The 18,525-nt window shown below is 53.2% G+C and overlaps 1 protein-coding gene across 1 annotated transcript in view; it reads right to left on the minus strand.

Annotated features, from left to right (window-relative positions):
• Positions 1 to 4,569: 4,569 nt before the first annotated feature.
• Positions 4,570 to 18,525, minus strand: part of RBPMS2 (RNA binding protein, mRNA processing factor 2) — a 49,197-nt gene continuing 35,241 nt past the window's right edge. The window contains exons 7-8 of the mRNA XM_044979474.1: positions 6,586 to 6,655; positions 4,570 to 5,798 (exon numbers count right to left, since the gene is read on the minus strand). Coding sequence (XP_044835409.1) covers positions 6,593 to 6,655 — 63 coding nt within the window. The 3' untranslated portion in view covers positions 4,570 to 5,798; positions 6,586 to 6,592. The remainder of the gene's footprint in view (positions 5,799 to 6,585; positions 6,656 to 18,525) is intronic.

Genomic DNA, 18,525 nt, shown 5'->3' on the forward strand with positions numbered 1-18,525 from the left:
GCCAAGGCCCCAGCCTACATCCCTGCTGCTGCTCGCTTTCAGGAGGATACAGCAGAGTGGAGGGGCTCGGTCTCCTGGCCTCGTGCTTGGCCTAGCCCCTGTGTCCCCGGGGCATGCTGATCTCAGCTGCAAGGAGCTGCCCCCAGCCCCACCTTCCGGCCCAGAGCAGAAGGTGAAGCAGCTCTAAAGGCCCAGCCAAGCAGGGAGCCAGGGAGGGAGGTTGCTCAGAGACATTTGCTCAGGCTGCCCTGCTCAGAGCTGTTTCTCCTGCCCAGCGGACCTCAGCGTAAGCCAATTCCCAGGCATCATGGCCAGAAGGGCTATTTTTAGAGCTGACTTTTTAAACTCCTTGGTTTTGCTTGTTGCCTTTATTAAGCTGCCTGGCTCTGCCCTTGGAAAGCTGGGCCCTGCTCTAGGGGGAAGAGAGAGAGAGCGAGCGAGAGAAAACAAGTCCAAGAAGCCACAACCTTTGCAGGAGGAAGCAGAGCCATCAGCAGGCACAGCTGGTTGTGAGATCAGAGCCATCACATGGCCTGCTGGGGACCAAGGTTGCCGGGGCTACTGGCACTGGGACAGCTCAGCCAGCGGACTGCACAGAGCCACCTAGAGCCACTCAAGGGCAGCGTAGGGCCCACAGCAGGAGCTGGCCCAGGTAAAGACCAGGAGGGTCCGGTCCCCTCCCCTCCTGTGGCCAACCATTAAATGCTCCCTCCCCACTCGGGCTAGTAGTGGTGACACGATCCCTGTGCTCTAGCAATGAAGATACCCAGAGGCACTAAGTGCTCCCCTGCTGGGGCTAACTCCACTCATCACTGAGCTGTGCCACAGCAAAGGGGAAGGGAGACCAACCCCAGCCAGCTACACCACCCCACCAGTGGCTAACTCGCAGAACAGGAGGCCTCCTTTTGCCCCACACCACTGTTGCTGGGACACCGTGAGGCATCTTGGCTGTCCCCCCTCCCCCACAGGCCCACCCTAGCATGGGATTCTAGCAGCTCCAGGAGCAAGGGAAGGAGCTGGTCCAGCTGCACACAGCTACCCCAGAGCAACCATCCTGCAGCTGGGAACTGGCTCACAGCTAGGCTTGGAAGGCCCATGCAGCCTAGGATGAGCAAGGCCACCCCTCCCCACCCCCACCCCCACACCCTCCCCATCAGCTGCAGGCCTGTTTCTCCTCCAGCTGAAGGGATCTGGAGTGATCACTTCTGCCTGCCTGGCTCTTTCATCATTTATTCATAGGAACACGCCTCTCGGTTCAGAGCTCAGCATGATGTTCCACTGGCCCCCAGAGTGGCCCTGAGCCTGTGCAGGCAGAGGGGGAGGGCTGCCCATTTTGCCAGCCTAACAGCAAGAACTGGTGTCGACTGGAAGCCCACCATGCAGAGCTGGCCCCACCCTTGCTAGCTCCTAGAGCGCTCACCCAGCTGGCTTCTGCAATCACAGCAACCCTTTAAACAGCGGAAGATGGAAGGGGCCTGCCAGGTGCCTTGCTGCAAAGAGCCAGTCAGTCACCCAGCACACTCTGCTCCCCAAGTCAGGAGCACAGCAACACAGGAGTAGAAGCCTTCCAGCCGAGCCCCTCTTGGCAGCTGATCAGAGCATCAGCCCTCAGTTGCTGGAATCCCAGAGCAACCAGGGTGGGCCGGGCTCTTCTGCTCAAGCAGCTCTGTTTTTGGCGAAGATCTCAGGCTAGTCTAGCTGTAGGTCACACCTGAGTCAGTGTTCAATGGCTGGGCCAGCAGCAAAGGTTGAAGTGAAGGGAGAAGTGAGCAGCTGCTAACATGGGACTGAGCCCAGCCCATGGCCTGGGCTGCCAGACTAATGCTGCCTTGTACAGACTTTGCTATGGCTGCAGCCTTGTGTCCTCTTCCCCGCCTTGCCTTCTGGAGCTCTGCAATACCATGGCATAGAGCAAGGGTTTGGCAGCTGAGCCAGCCAGCTCACTGGAGCAAAGGAGTGTACGAGTATTCAGGAGGAGTATGACAACAGGCAGCAGTGGAGGATGTTTTCCTTCTATGGAGATCTCTGCTTTCCCGTCCTACTCAGGAAAAACAGCAAAACATTCCGCCAGCCAAGGGAGAACCCTTCCTATCCTCAGCAGAAGGCTGGAGAGCAGCCTCGCCTCGTGAGTAGGAGCTCAGGGGGCAGCAAAATGGATGAGAGCCTTTGACTGATTAACTTAGAGGTGGTGACAAGCAGAAGTTGGCCCCCCAAAAAGATATTACCTCTCATGCACAGCCCTTGTCACTAGTAGCCAGGGACCAACAGGGTTACAAAACTGCATCTGATTGCTACAGGCAGACAGCACTTCAGCCAGGCATTGACTGCTCCCCTCCGCAGCAGAGGCTAAAACCAGAGCCCACAGCAATGTGGAGCAAGGGAAGGGGTCATGGGTAGCTTGTGCTGAGCAGCAGGAAAAGTGCTTGCATGATGCACTTTAGAGGAGCATGTCTACAACCAGGAAAACTTCAGAAGCAGCACCTGGCCAGGACAAACACCCAAGCCCTTAGTCCTGGGGAGAGCATATCTGTTACTCTAGCCCTAGGAAATGCCAGTAAGGGTCAGAGAGGAGAGACAGATTTCTAGAAGCCAAAGGAATGACTCAGGGGGGTGGAAAGGGCAGGCTCCAGTTTGCATACATCTTAGTGCTTCACACAGCAAGCAGCTTGGGGAAGTGTTTGACCTCATCCAACCCCTGCCAAGAGCAGAGAGCCTTATGTACAACAAGCAGAGGAAATGTCTCCTTTTGCCTCTGACTGGGGTGTGAGCTAGACCTGAAAGCTTCAGGGCTACACAGACCAAAGCCCCTAGAGTCATCCTGAGACCTCTTTTGCCCTTCAACCTGTGCTTCTATGCAAGACCTGGTCAGGTCAAGGCCTGAAGCATCCACAAAGGGATGGAAGAGAGGAGAAGAGCCTTGGGAATGAGGAAGTGCCTCTGACCTGGGAGAAGCCATCCTGTACACATAGCAGGGCTGTGAAGACAATGCAGGTAGTGAGGTGAAGTATCTCCATCCAGGCAGGCTCTGACACTGAGTGAAGCAGCAGGTTACTGACTGAGCAAGGTGACAACCCTTTGCAGGCATCAGCCAGGGTGCCCCAGAGTGGGTAGAAAGGTGCCTACTCAGTGTCCTTGCCAAGGTACACCACATGCTGAATGTGACTGGGAGGGGCAGGCTGGAGGATTTCTGCTGAGAGGGAGTCACAGCATGTGATCACAAGAACCAGGAGACACTTGAGGTGACAGTGAAACAGGGCCAGCTCTAGGTTTTTTGCTGCCCCCAGCCCAGCCCTGGGCTCTCTTCCCCTCTTCCCTCACCCACACCCCCTGCCACCCTAGCCCTGGGCTCCTGCCCCCTGCACAAATGTGACCTCATTCACCACAGCAATCCCCGTTTACACTTGGAGTGGGGAATCAAACCATTTCTCCTATTTTTATTTCACTTTAGTATAAAACACATCCCCACCCTGTCCCCTGCAACCTCATCTTTAGTGCTCCAAATGCACATGGAAGGCCTAGGGACTAACCTGCAAACCTTGAAAGGGATGGGGATCTAGTAAAGCGGGTTCAGGCAGAGGAGCAGGTGTGGGGGTGGTTGGGGGCTCTACACTGGCAGAGAAGTGGGGTTTGATGTACGTGGAGGAGGAGGGGGTATCAGGAGGGCTGCAGGAGGAGAAGTGCAAGTACAAGTGAAGAGGCTGCGAGCAGGATGGGGGGTGCAAGGGCTGAGAGGGGCAGGTGCTGACAGCTGTTTCCCCAGCCCCGTGCAGGCAGAGCTAAGAGGATGGACACTGACCCCCAGGTGCTGGATCCCCGGGGATCCCCTGGCAGGGCAGTATCCCCAATTGCCCTGCTTGGATCTGGGCTCTACCTCTCCTTGCCCCCGCACTGTGGGGGCCTGGGACAAGCAGCACAGGGCTGAGGCAGGGGAGGTGTGCAACAGGCTGGGTTGGGGGGAGGGGGGGCTGCCCAGCCACTTGCCCCATCGTGTGAGCCAGGACCTGCACCCCCTACCTGACCCAGCAGCACCCTGCACAGCCCACTGGGGTGGGGAAAATGCCATGCCACCCTGTGGAGACTCAGCAGCAGGACAACCCCTCCTCCCTCCCTGCATCCCAGGCCCTTCTTCCCTCCCTTCCTGCCACCCCTTGGAAAGTGCCACCCCAAGCCCATGTTTGGAGCGCTGGTGCCTGGAGCCAGCCCTGCACAGGAGGCTCCTAGCCTGCAGGGGGAGAAAAACCTCTAGGGCTGGTAAATTTGTGATTTTTCAGAGAAACAATCAAGCTGCTCCCTGTTTGAGTGCGCAAACCAACCCAAGCGCTTTTTGCCACAAAAATGAGAAAGTTTGTATGTTTCTACCAGAATGCCTGCATTCTGCCACTGACTTGCTGTGACCTTTCTAAGGTCACTCAACCCTGGTGCCTCCCTTTCCTTACCTACGATAGGCATGACAGACCTGCCTCCTAGGGGTGGTGCAAGACTCCTCTCAGGCTGAGGTGCTTTGAGAGTTCTGGTGCTCAGAAGAAGACAGACCAGACAACAGAAGAGAGTCACAGCAGCCTCTGGGTATATTTTTTGCATTTCATATATTATCCAGTTTCACATTCTCATAGGATCAGCAATTCTCTAGCAACTTATTCTCAGAAGTCTTAATACAAGCAAGACAGCCATGGTTGTATATAATACTTAAGCACTTCAATACCAAGCAATAAGATGCTAAAATAAAAAACAAAAATTGCACAGTTTGTTTACTACGCCTGACAGAATCATTGTTACAGAAAAACTTTTCTTTCAAGCTTAACTAAACATTAACTTATCTTACCAGATTACAGTTTCTCTTCATAATTGCACACAAAAACACACAAAAATTCTTTGATGCATAAATATTTCCTTATTACACATAGTACAAAAATACTCGTACTTTTTGTTCTGAATTCCCATAAGGATAGCTGATTTGGCAACACTGGAATCTCTCCAATCAGAGGGATGTAGGGGGGGAGGAGAGGAGGGAGAAAAAAGTTAGATATTTTACAGCTGTCCTATATATAAGTCTGAGGAAAAAACAAACCCTGACTTTTTAAAAACGAGAAGAGACCGGACAAGAAAAGAAACCCAGTGCATTGTACTCTAAACAAACATTTTTCAAATCTTCTGGTCAGACTGGAGAACGCAGGGCGGGGGAGGCGGACAAGGAGGGGTGAGACAAGGATAGGATTTTTGAAAGCCAAGTCTTCACAGAAGCAAGATGAAAAACCTTGCTGGATCAATAGTTAGGCCAAGACCTGTTGCTACAGTTACACAAACGCTAGAACAAACTTACACACTCACACATACACAAGTTAAGTGTTCTAAATTCATGCCAGAAAACATGCAAAACTGATTGTCTTTCATTTCCTTCAGCAGAGCTGCATAAAGTTGAGGGCAAGGCAGCCTGAGTTTTGCTCTGTACAGCTAGGCTTCATTTGGCACCAGTGTCTTGGTAGGGACAAACCCGTCTGTTACCACCAGGATTGAGTCCCTCCATCTAGGCTTCAGTGGCACAGGAAGGAGAAACTCACTCTGGGAATCTGTTAGGAGGGGAGGCGGGGGGAGGGAAGGAGAGGACAGGCAGAATGCAGTCCACTGAGCTGGGTATGGATATATGCACAGTCTAACGGGGAAGCCCACAACGCCGTACCAGGAGAAATGTGACATTACTGCAGAGTGTCCACAAACCAAACTGATTTTGATGGATCCATTGCTTCATCCCTGGCACATCACTCCATGGAGAGACAAAGAAGGGAACAAGCCAAGAGACTCTAGAACATAAGAGAAGAGCAATGCTCAGTGTGCCCTGTAATTCATTTACCAGGCCATTGCGATTACCTGTGGGGCAGATAGTGTGTTCACCCTCACCACAGGACACAGCAAGTGAGGGGCTGCCTCCTTCCTGCTGAGATGGTAACATTTAGCAGCACTGGAGCTCTGTCCAAGTGTCAGTGTTACCTGGGCGCTCATGTTAAGGAGTGGGTTTGGAGAATAGTTGTGCTGGACTTGCAGCAGGCATGATGGGACTCAAAGTTTACTACCGGAAATCTTCAGTTTTACACACTTACTCTTCATTACCTTTAAGGATTCTCCAAGCCAGCTGCAATTTGAGTGAGCAGATCTGACATTCAGACCTTTACTACAACACACCCAGGCCAATATTTAGCATTAATTTGGCCACAGTTTCCTATGCAGTCCTTGGGTTGGGGTCAGTGTATTTACACACCAGCTGTCGGGAACAAGAGAGCCCCAGAACTCATGCAGTTAGTAGAGGAAGACAAAAGGGAATTCTGCTACTCTAGTCCCTGCATCATCTAAGCAGGATGCTGTAGGAGACATGTGGGCTATTGAGAATGCTTGCCACTCTCTGCCTGGATGAGAGGCTCTTCCCTCCACACCCCTACAATGATATATACACAAGTCCCACTCAAGGCAGCACTGCAAGGCCAGGCCAGATTTTCATGCAGCCTGGAGGTCAGGAATGTGAGGATCCTGAACAGATCACAGCACTGTCCCCACAGCACTGGCCCAGGCCCACTTCCAAGCTGACATACTTACTGAAGAACTAACAAAACTGACGAGACTTCCATCCTTGCTGGGTAGCTTCGGAGGGAGGATACCAGCGCATCTGGAAGAGAAAGCCATTCTGCTACTGTGATAACACGTCGCACTGAGAGACTAGAGACTGGGAGCTGAACACCCCTTTGCACCACAGAGCGCCAGTTCCACCCAGCACATGGGGGAGAGTGGCCTCTAAACCAATACCCGGATGCTGTCCCTCAGGAGTGCCTGCTGCTCAAGTCTACCATTATGGCTGCATGCTGCTCCACATGCTGAAATCCAGACCCCAGCACCACCAAGGGCTCTTGTACAGCTGAGCTTAAGTTACTGTGGGATAAATCAGGAGACTCCTATTCCCATTTTAGGCCCTTTAGCCTAAGAGAGCCTCTTCCCCCATTTAGCACCTAAGATTTGGCTTTAGGAATGGGGCCAATATGGAGTTCAAATCCAGACAAGTTCCACATCTTGGCTGGACAATCTTAGTTGCCCCTGCACCCCAGAGCACACAGGCTGGCATTGCCAGTACATCAATACAACAGGAGCATGGCTTGGCATCCAAAATTGTTAGAAGCCATCTTGGTAGGAGCCCACAATAGTGGGCCTGTCAAACCTGCAGCATCATAGCCCTTGTCTTAACACTGACAAGTCATTAACCAGAGTACTTGGTCACACCACTCAGATTCGAGTCTAAGGCTAGGTCTACACTGGTGGGAGTCAACCTAAGATACACAACTTCAGCTACGTGAATAGCAGAGCTGAAGTCGGTGTATTTTAGGTCGATTTACTTGGCCGTGAGGGCGGCAGAGAGTCAACTGCTGCTGCTCCCTTGTCGACTCAGCTTCCGCCTCTCGCCGCGGTGGAGTTCTGGAGTCGACGGCAGAGCGATCAGGGATCGATTTTATTGTGTCTACACTAGACGCAATAAATTGATCCCCAATAGATCGATCACTACCCCCGCCCCCCCTAATCTGGCGGGTAGTGTAGACATACCCTAAGACCCCAAGCACAACAATCTGCCTTTTTAGGCCTGAATACCATGAGCCCTGGCAACGGTTTCCTAGGGGAGTTTACCTGGGGGCTTGGAGAAGTGTGACACCTCCAACACCATTAGAGCAAAAGGGTCTTCACCACACCCCACACTTCTCCCAGTGGAGCTGGGGAGAAAGACTTCCTATAAAGGAAGAGGGCACAACCAGCTGACTGCCATGCACTCCTCTGAAAAGGTCACTCATGGAGTCACTTAAGGGCAAGTACATCTGATAGCAGCAAGACAGACTAGCATGAGGGGGGCATAGGTTGTTACAAGATATACAGGCTACAGAGTTTGGGGGTAGAAAGCTTCTCAAGTTGGCCTGCTGAGTTCCAGCTGTACAGGAAGTGTCTAACATTGCAACTCATGAGGAAGCTGGGGGAGGGGGTTTCCCCATTGATTATCTAGATATAGCTGTGACATCAAGTTAGTTACAAATTCTCACTGACTCAAACCTTAAACTAAGGACATATGATACTCTGGGTGGAAGGAGTCAGAGTACCAATGCCCAGCAGCCCTGGTTAGCATTAGGGAAGGAATCTTAGAGTATACTCAACTGGAAGGAAGTCATGGGACATTCGATTCTGTCCCCCAAATAGGGCATGTGGAGGGGGAGGGAACCTACCTACACCATCAGGTCTCATGCCCTGCCATAGGGTCTTTAGTGTCCAGACCCACGCAGGACCATAGCCTTACATCTCATCCACAGTCCAGCAGAACTGCATCCCCTAGGGGAGATTGAAAGGTGGCACAGCACTGCCACAGAACATGGCTTCAGCCTCTCTGCCTGGGCCTGGCCAGAGGTGGCTAGTACCTACATCCCAATCCTCCTCCACACAACCAGCCCTAGCACATGGAGAAAGTGAAGGGAAGACTCCCTATTGCTTGCCAACCCCTTTCACAGGAGGAGCAACACTGATCAGTCAGGAGATGCTCAAGCCACCAGCAAGGGTGCTGGGGGTTATCAAGCCATCCAGTATTTGTGAAGACCCCAGCAGGGTACGTCACAGTAATTATACTAGTGATCCTGGCACATGGAACCCATAGATCTGCTGTGGCATTCCTGCTTCATGCCAAGTCCCCCCTCCTTATGGCAATGCATGCCCACCCACCCCCATTTCACCAGGGCCTGCAATCCTGCCCCCAGGAGAGAAACCTGAAGGACAAGCCTGACTCCATCAACTTGATCAGACAGCTGGTACAAGATGGGGACATGCCCTTGGCAGAGCTGAATCACAGGGCCTACTTGCTGCTTTCCCCTTCACTAAGTGGACCAGACCCAGCATGCAACCCCACTCCCAGTCACTGGCTCCGTACAGCTGGGAGGCCAGGTGAGAACTTTTGCCGGAGTAAAAAGGAAATAGAAATAAGATGGGCAGAACAGGCATCTGGACATCTACTTTCATCCAGCCTGCTAGCAGGGGTATTTGATCCAGTGAAGAGGCCACCAGTATATGGGAGAAACATCACTAGGATGCAGTAGTGTTTGGTCCTCATGGGAAATTCAGTCACATGTCCATAGCACAAGGAGGGATGCTCTGGAACAGCCATGACCAACACTGGTGGATAGCTGCTACTTAGGGGGATTGGGAGCCTTGGCCAATATCAAGGCCTGATGTCCTAGAGCTTCCCCTCCCGCCCCCAAGCAGGGGGACACTGCAGCACCAGCCTAGTGGGATCAGTCCTAGAGAAGGGGGTACACCCAGGATCCTGGGAGCAGTCAGAAGTGGAGGCATTACCATGATGCAGCAAATAGGGAAGACAAACATTTCCTGGGCCTCACGATGACCTGCCCCACTGCCTTGGGCTGGCCCTCTCCCAGCCTGCCCTGGGAGATGCCACATACCTAAGTCAAGTGTACACAGCGCCTAGAGCTGAAGGGTTGTGCCACTCTGAATGGGGAAGCTCCCAGAAGACAATCACTGGATAATCCCAGCTCTGCCAGGGGAATGAGACTAGAATCCTGGCAGGGGAAGAGCAAAGACTGCACAGGCCACTACCAAGCTAGAAAGCCTGATTTAGCTCAGGTTAGCAGAAGGTCCTTTACCTTCCAATTCCTCCATTAGAGGGCAACACCATACTCCTGCCCCGTGTTTATTTAAACACCCATTCACTCGCTAACAGCTGGCACTGCATAGCCCTGCAAGGTGCCAGCCTCACCACTGACCAAGCATCAGTGCCAAGAAAGAGCTAGAACTTGGTGCACCTTGGCCTCTTTGCATCAGAGTGAGAATGGCAGCATCAGGAAGACTATCCATTTCAAAGGGAGACGCTGCAGAGTTACAGGAGCAGATTGTGTCCAGGCTGCTGGCAAATGGCACCTTCCCTGTGGTAGAGGCTTTAAGCCGACACCACTAGAAGTTACCTTGGAAGAGTCTGCAATAAAGTTCCACCTCCAGCCGGGGGGGGGGGGCACTCTCACTTGAAGTTTAGAGCTGTAGCTGCAGCCTGTGAGGGGTTAAGCCAGTTACTTCCAGCTAATCCCTTACAGCCAGCTGCTTGCAACAGGCACACTAGAAAGCAGTGGTTTGTATTAGTCACCACACTGGCTCTCATGCAGGCCAGGCTGGGGGATGCCACAGGAAGCCCATCAAGAGATCTAGTCCATGTTTGATAAAAGCTCTGCAAGCAGAGGCTGTGCACCTCGGGGTATGAGGAAGAGGTTGGCATGCTGGGAGAATGAGGCTGACTGCAGACAGATGAAGATACTGGAGGTTTTCCAACCCAAGCACTGGAAAGCCAGACCTCTCCATCCTGCTGATCTAGCTGCACAGACCCAGTATTGAGGGCCCAGGCCTAGTAGTACAGGCAGTAAACTTGCTCTGTGCTGTGGCCTCTCCACAGAAGGAGCAAGCTGTTCACAGAACAGACTCAGTTCTTAAAGTAGATTCCAAGGCAGCCTGAGTCCCATGTGTACAGCAAGTCTTACTGTGCAGGTAGGACATTGGATTCCTAATATTACCTCCTTTCCAGCCAACCAGTGGATTGCTGCAGAAAAATGCCATTCAGAGGCTGTGCTGGAAGCCCCCCTTGGTGGGAGGGGTTTGCAAGTGGGCTGGCTGACAGACCCCCTGCTTAGTCACTGAGCATATTGCATCATCTAGCTCAATAGCAGGAAAGCTGGAGGAGTCTTCCATCCTGTGGCATAGGTGTTCTGGGCACAGTCCTCTCACAGGAGGAGGAACTCCTCCTGATCAGAGAGGCCAAGGGGCTCAGCTGTGTGACTTTATGCTGTTTCTTTCCTTTGACACATTTGCTGCCTTGCTCCCAACTCTACTTGGCAGCAATAGGGTCAGTCAGGAACAGCCTTTCAAGCTTAAAGGTTGGTCCAGGCTGGGGCAGGGTGAGCAGACTGAAGCTGCATTTGAGCCCAAGAAGTGCAGTTCAGAACCAAAACCTTCCCAGCATTGGGATCTGGGGCTCATTTGGCCCATCAGGGAGATGGGATGTCTGGGGGTTTTTGAGACTGGGCCAAGAATTTCACAGCCCTGTAAGACAGGGCATTCTGCATTGATTGAGCCATAATACCTGCAGCCTTCTTTCAAGGAGAGAGAAATCACTCCTAGGAGATGCAGTGGAAGGAGACTTGAGCTACTGCAGGCAGCCACATGGCCCTGGACTGAGTTACTTTTAGGGTAGCTGAAACAGCCTGAGATTGTCAGAGCTAGAGCATTGCAGTGATCATGTCAGAGTTCAGGGGCTGGATTGACAGCCACAGAGACTGAGGTGCTGTGGGTTTACAGGACAGGAACAGCAGAGGCTGAGGGGAAGTCCCCCCCTCCTCCCCCGCAACAGCCCTACTAATCTAGCCTAGTGGGATGACTGAGGCTAATGGCCCTGTTAGTCTCTGGTCCCTTTGAAACTGCTGATGAGTCCAGTTCCAAGTGGACTTCTTGTGACTGGCACATGCATGGTGCTTCAGACATAGCAGGACCATCCCTGCCCCATTGAGCTTGCAATCAAAGCTTCTGTTCCACTTGTCATTGGCACTCAGGTCACTTCATGTTGCACCCATTCATTCATTTTAAGGCTAACTGGCATCCACAATATGGCAGCCACTCAGACATGGCTCCTCATCTACAGGTGAAAGTTAAAGCCTGAACCCTCTAGTCCCTCCCAGGCTGCAGGAAGCTCACCAGCCCAGGGCATGCAGAGGCTATGCCAGGCACTGCTGGGTTGTATAATGGTAGCAGGGGTGGCTCTACCTTTTTGGCCGCCCCAAGCAGTCATGCCCGGGAGGCGCCCCCGAGCCGCAGGAGCAGCGGACCTCCCGCGGGCATGACTGCAGAGGGTCCGCTGGTCGCGTGGCTCGGCTGGACCTCCCGCAGCTGCGGGCGGTTCGCTGGTCCGGCGGCTCCGGTTGAGCTGCCGCAGGCATGCCTGCGAGAGGTCCAGCCGAGCCGCGGGACCAGCGAACCATCCGCAGTCATGCCTGCGGGAGGTCCACTGGAGCCGCCGGCCAAGCGTCCCCGCCACAGTCATGCCTGCGGCAGGTCCGCCGGCCCAGCCTGCCGCCCCCCCGGGAAAGGGCCGCCCCAGGCGGGTGCTTACCCCGCTGGGCTCTGGAGCCGGCCCTGAATGGTAGGGTCTCCCCCTCTCATCCCCTTCAACCTACCAGATTCTGGACTGGATGCAGAGCCTCCAGCCAGGGGATCTGGCTTAAGTGGCATTGCCAGAGGGCAGTGGGGAGCAAGTTTCAGCTAGGAAATAACTGGGTGTGTCACACTTCCCCCATGGTACTAGTGGGAGGACAAAGGCCATAGCAAGTCTGAGCTGGAATTAGAATTCCAAGCCTCAGCCCATTAGGGACTGTCTACACTGCACACCAAGCCTGGGCTTGAATCAGGTTTGATCCCACCCCACCCCTTCAGTCACTCCCCCTTTGTGTGGATTCACATCAGCAAGCACCAAGGACCCTGCTGGGGGAGAGGCAAGTCAGACCTGAGTCATAGCAGGACCTGGGCTCTAAGCCCCATCGTTCTGCCGTGTAGATGCAGCTCAAGCAGCAGAGCTGAGTCAGAAGGCCTGAATTGCACAATATGTATGTGTTGGCATAGCTGAAACACCCAGATCCAGCAGCTGTAAACCCACGCGTTTCCAAGCCTACGCTTGAGCATCCAAGCCTATGTCCCACTCCTGGTTTACAATGCAGTGTAGACATAAGTTTAGAGACCATCATGCCCATCCTCTTCAGGAAGATGCAGTCCTGCTGTGGTGAGCCACCAGGGCCTAACTTTCCAGAGCCTTCTCCTGGGGCAATTCCCCCTTGCTGCTTATCCTCTCCCTCAGCTCTCTCCTGGTCCCACTGCGCCAGGGAGAGGAAATCTCTGAGCCACAAGTGCTGAATCCAGTTACAAATTCAGGCCAGTCACTGCTGCTCCTGGCCAGTTACTATGATGTCACATTTCAAAGTCCTCCTCCCCAAAACATCCCTCCACACACAGGGACAGCTTGAGCTTATACAAGTTTCCCATACTCCATGTCCTGTCCCTCCCCCACACCATCTGGAATTAGTTTCTTCCATCCTCCCCCTTTACTATGCAGTGCAACTCTTTAACCTGGGCCAGCAGCCTCTGCTGCAGAGAGGCTCCAGCCCCAGAACTGAGCTGAGCCTCCTTTGCAGGGGGCTGAGGAGACTGGAGGTGCTTTAAGCCAGGTGAGGGGGCCCCCACTTCAGGGGTTAAACCTCACATTCCACATGGCCTGCACAGCACTGGAGACATCCACCTCCTCACCTGCTGCCCAGAGGCTCATACCAAGCATCCCCTACAGGACTGGGGCTGGAACAGACACCAGCTTTGGCCCTAGGGGAGCAGTGTACTCTGAGCACCTACTACCCCCCCCCCTTGGCCTGGCAGAAGAAGCCACCACTGCTTGCACCTGCGTCCAAGATGGAATTGCTGAAGACTAGTTCTCCTGCTTGGAGTGGGAAAGGCTGCAGGAACCTCCATGAGGAACACCTCAGGATTGTTTCTTGGATTGTGGCTAGAACAGACATACAGCAAGGATGCTCATACCATCTTCATGTGTAAAGGACAAACAGGCTGGGAGAGAAGCCACATTCCTGAGATCTAGAGAAACTGACCAGTTAGAATCGAGAGCTACAGCCTAGTGGGCAGTCTGAGGCAGACTCCTTTCCTGGAGGGAAGCTTACTGAAAACAGGAGGTAGAAAATTGTAGGTATATTCCAAGATGCTACCAGTTTCTGCCATTGTAGGAAATGGTGGAAGTGCGAATGGAGGAGTTGTGATAGATTCAGAGACCTACAAGTGTATCCAAGCCACTGCTCTGGTCAGATGCACAGCTGAAAAAAGAGAAAACTTCAAATGTGTCCTGAGCCAGTGTTGGGAGGCTAGAATGGATAAAAAGGAGTTTCCTGAAGACAAAGGGATGCTGCTGTCTCAGTCATTTCTAGAGCCACATCAGATCAGGCTCTAGAGAGACTTCAGAGACACCAGCACAGAGTCCAGAGAGTGAGCTGCTTACTGGAACAAGGCAAAGCCTGCCATGGGACTTAGATGAGTCTACTTCCAAGGTAGCCCTTCACAATTAGACATTTGACACAAATCCAGCTGGGATTCTCCTGTATAGAATGACTTCTGGCACTTGTTCATCCCCCAGTGCTGGCTCAGGTCCTAATGGACTGGATAGAAGAGTGAATAATGGTTTTTTGATTTGTTTGTTCACACCATGGCCATTGGGAGAGATGATTCCAGGGGGGGGGAAAAAAAAAAAAAAAAAAGATAGGAGCTTTGCTGAGTCTTCCTCTGTGAGACCACCCAACTCATACTGCGAGAGCTTCAGGACAGGGACCACATATTCCTATGTCTGCACAGGGCCTAGGACAACGGGGTCCTCCTCCCAGGTGGAAGCTTTGGCTGCTTCCTGCCCCAAAAAGTGTTTCTGTAGGATGAGATTTAGTGGAGAGTTTTATGCACCCAGCTCTTCATCCCTTGTCTGAGCACAAAGACCAGCATTCCCTCAAGCTTGCTTTGCACACCACAGCTACTTGCCACTTCAGAGCATCATCAGGGATAGACTTTAAGTTCTTCTCCAAGGGCACAGGGCTGTATCATCAGCAGTGGTAGAGAATCTACCACCTAACAGCCCATGAGCCACCCACCAGTACCTCACACTTGCAGCAGCTCCAAGTGCTTCCCTGCATTGCACAGTGCAAGGATTTGCATTTTCCCCTTGTCCTCCTGTTCAGAGAGGCTTTACTACTTGGTAATAGACAGTGACCCAAGCTGCAGTTTGACACTTCAAGTCATCTGGGAGCTGTAATATTAGCATATAAGAAGCCAGAAGGCTGAGCTAAGATGACCCAGTCAGACCAGTCCCTGGATTTCTGACCAGGGAAATATTAGGAAGGGTGAAGACTCACTCCAGTCTGTGGGAAGAAAATGGGAATGTTTGTGGGAGGGGAGTTCAGTCACCTGAGCTAACCCAATCCTCCACCTGCTCTCTGTGCAGGACTCCCACTACTCAGCCCCACGGGCTAACAATCTGTCAAAAGGATGAGCAGCCCAGGGCAGCCACCTAGGGTATGTCTCCACAGCAATTATACAGCTGCAGCCTGCCTGTGATGCAGCTCCCAGGATTGGGGTTAAGGGGCTGTTTCATTACAGTGTAGACACTCAAGCTCCGGGACCCTCCCAGGGTCTAGAGTCCAAAACATCTACACAGCAATTAAGCAGCCTGTTAGCTAGAGCCAGCTGACATGGGCCAGCCATGGGTTTAATCACAGCGTAGACATACCCATACACTCCTGTACTGCAGAGGCGCTAGTTACTGTCCTTTGCATTGCTTGCTACCTTGCTCAGACAAGAGCTAGTTTAGTAGTTCTCAGAGGCAGGCTCAGGTTAATCAAAGGCACCCAATGCAGCCTCTAGCTGACTGTACAGTAAAGTTTGCCAACAAAAAATCCAAGCTGTCAGCCTCAGGCCCCTCGTGCACAGTAATGAGACTGACTTTGCACCATGCCCTGGATGCCAGACTAGCTGGCTGAGGGAGTGGGGTGGACTAGCATGAATTCACAGAGTCCCCAGCACTGCTCCAGAGGAGTCTCCTGGAGTCAGACTCAACCTGGCAGCTGCAGGCTGGAATCAGTCTCCAGATTGTGCCTTGACAGAAAAGCTGCAGCCCTGACATGCTGAGAGTACTCGGCACAGTGCAGGCAGGAATGTGCTGTCTGGCTGCCAAGAGAGCCAGCCGCGGGCTGTTAGCGGCTGCACTTCCAGCAGGCTGCAGGTCAGTGTGCCAGCCACCACCCTGCCCTGCAGGCTGAGGTCTTCACAAGAGGGAGAGAAGATGCCAGCTGAGCCCAGCAAGAGCCAAAGGGAGACTGGGGTATGTGGTTTCAGCTGCCACTGCCTCCCTGCCACTGGGGCCTGGGCAATCCAGAGTGGAAGTCACACTGATGTGAACATCCAAGGAAATGACAGCTAGACCACCCTAGTGGCAGGCAAAGTACTGTCAGCCCCCTCACCACTGAGCAGCAGCAGGCACTTGACTCAACCCATCTGCTCTCAAGGTGTTCCAGAGGGCTGGGATGTAAGGAGAAGCATTTGGCCAGAAGGGTCTGGCATTAGGACCATAACATGCAGCATGGAGACAGCTTAGCCTGCCCGCAGCAAGAGCCTCCTAGGGCCCAGCTGGAGGAGTGCAGCACCTGCTACACATGCCCAGGCTTCCTAGCAGCCTTGGTTCTGGGGAGGCAGAAAGGAGCTGGGTGATGAGAGCTTCTTCCCTACCAAGCACCTTCCAGAGCTGGTGCATGCATGGGCACAGCTTGCTGCTCAGGAGAAGCATTTCAATGACCATTCAGGCCTCATCCACACAGTGCCTTAGGAAGGCATCACCTGGGAAGGAGTCAGAATGAGATTCAGCTAGGCCAGAGCAAGCTGGTTGTAGCTTGAGAAGTAGTGGCTGCCCCTCCTCCAATAGATTCTGAAGGCACCTGAGAATCCCTACCTTGTGTTAGGCAACTAACGAAGCCTGTTTTCAGACAATCCCAAATGGGCACCAAGTTCTGTGAATCTGAAGCACTCATCCTACTGGGCAGGTAACAACTGAATGTGATAGACTCAAAGGCAGGACATTATGCTGGACTAGATGTTGGTTCCCAGACAAGTATTAGAGCCACTCTGCAGTTCCGACTTTCTGCAGAGACTGCAAACTGGTAACAGTCACTGCCTTCTCCAGAGGAGCAAGCCAGACCTCCCATTGAAAAGGACAATTGTGCACCAGATCCTCAAAGCCAACACAACACAAGCTCTCCAGCTCCAGGCTCTCCTCTGCTGGGAAAGTCAGATGGGCTTGGCTTCCTACATGAGATCTAATGTCCTGGATGCTCTCCAGATGGCTTCAGACCAGGACTGACAGGCCTATGGCCCTGAAAGCGGCTCCCCCAAAAATACTAATTGCTAGAGGTCACCTTGGTGACCACACTACTTGGCCTTTCAGTCACCCAGCCACATGGCATAGCTGAAGTCACTGCAGCACTACGATGGCTTTCAGTCCTCTTCAGCAGGAGCTGAGAGCTATTTGAGCATCTGCTCTTCTCCAGAGACATCACCTGCAGTCCCCCAGGACCTGTCCTACCTACCTAACACCCTCTCTCACACACTCCACTGACATCTACCTGCTGGCAGGTCACCAGGAACATGAGTACCAGGGTAGTCAGCTGTAGCTCCTCCCTACAGATGCAGCCACCACTTTCATTTCCAGCAGGACACAAGCTCTCAAGTGAGCAGCCAGCTCCTATTAAGCCTGGGCAAGGCAGAAATACCAGCTGGGAGGGGAAGCATGTATCTAGTCACTGACCTCCCCTTCCATCGATGGGCTCTGCCTCCAGTTGCCGGAAAGCCTCAGGTTCTGCTGCCTCCGTACCACGTCTAGAGAGCCAAATGTTAGCATGGAGGAATCCCTTTCCCTCCTCCAGCTCACTCAGGGGACAGCACCCCTTCAGGGAAGGAGCTGACCAATGAGCCATGCATGTGTCACCTCCAGGCTGGGTAGCTCTGCAGCTGGATGCAGAGGCTGCAGCATACCTGCTGCAGCAGCTGGCCTCTGACAGGCTGCACTGCTGGAAGAATACATCCCCTTGTGCTCTGCTCTCCACCTGCATCCAATTCATGTCCATGGGGAATACTTCGGCTTTTGTTTCTGGTCTTGGCTACATACAGGACCTGCCAAGGCAGCTGTGAGCCAGGAGAAGGCAGCCAAGAGAAGACAGGGTAAAGCACAGGGGAGCTGGAGAATTGCTTCAGGCACTGAAATGAGCTTCCAGAAGCAGGTTGGCTCACCCAGTCTGCCTGCTCTGAGCTCAGTGAGGTGCTCCCTTATGGGAGAGCTGTGCCACCAGGGGCCAGGCACAGGAACGTAATGCTTATTGAACAAGTTAGATTACAAGAGCCCCACACTCCCCCATGCAGAGCCTAGGCCAGACTCTGGCCAGCACTCTGCAGCAGGGGCACTATGACCCTTTGACCCTGCAGCATTAGGGTTATAGCAGATCCTTACTTTGCACTTCTAGATCGAGCCAGATAGTCTGGCCCTGGACCCAGCCTGGCCCCTTCCTGAAGGGCCATGTTGGTATGGGGCAAACTGACCTGCCATGCCCACAGCAGTGCCTAAGCCACAGGAAGCAAGGGTCCTGGTCCCCACACTGGCTCAGAGATTGCTCCAGGAGCAGGAAAAGCCTCCCTGCACCTCTTCCTAATGCAGTTCAGGCCAGGAGAGCCAGAGTGTCCCCACACAGCGCCTCTAACCCCTCTGCTTGAGTAGAGTACTGCAGCCGTGGCAGATGTTCATAGAATCTCAGGGTTGGAAGGGACCTCAGGAGGTCATCTAGTCCAACCCCCTGCTCAAAGCAGGACCAAACCCAACTAAATCATCCCAGCCAG

The sequence above is a fragment of the Mauremys mutica genome, chromosome 11 (assembly GCF_020497125.1).
Source record: "Mauremys mutica isolate MM-2020 ecotype Southern chromosome 11, ASM2049712v1, whole genome shotgun sequence".
NCBI lineage: Eukaryota > Metazoa > Chordata > Testudines > Geoemydidae > Mauremys > Mauremys mutica.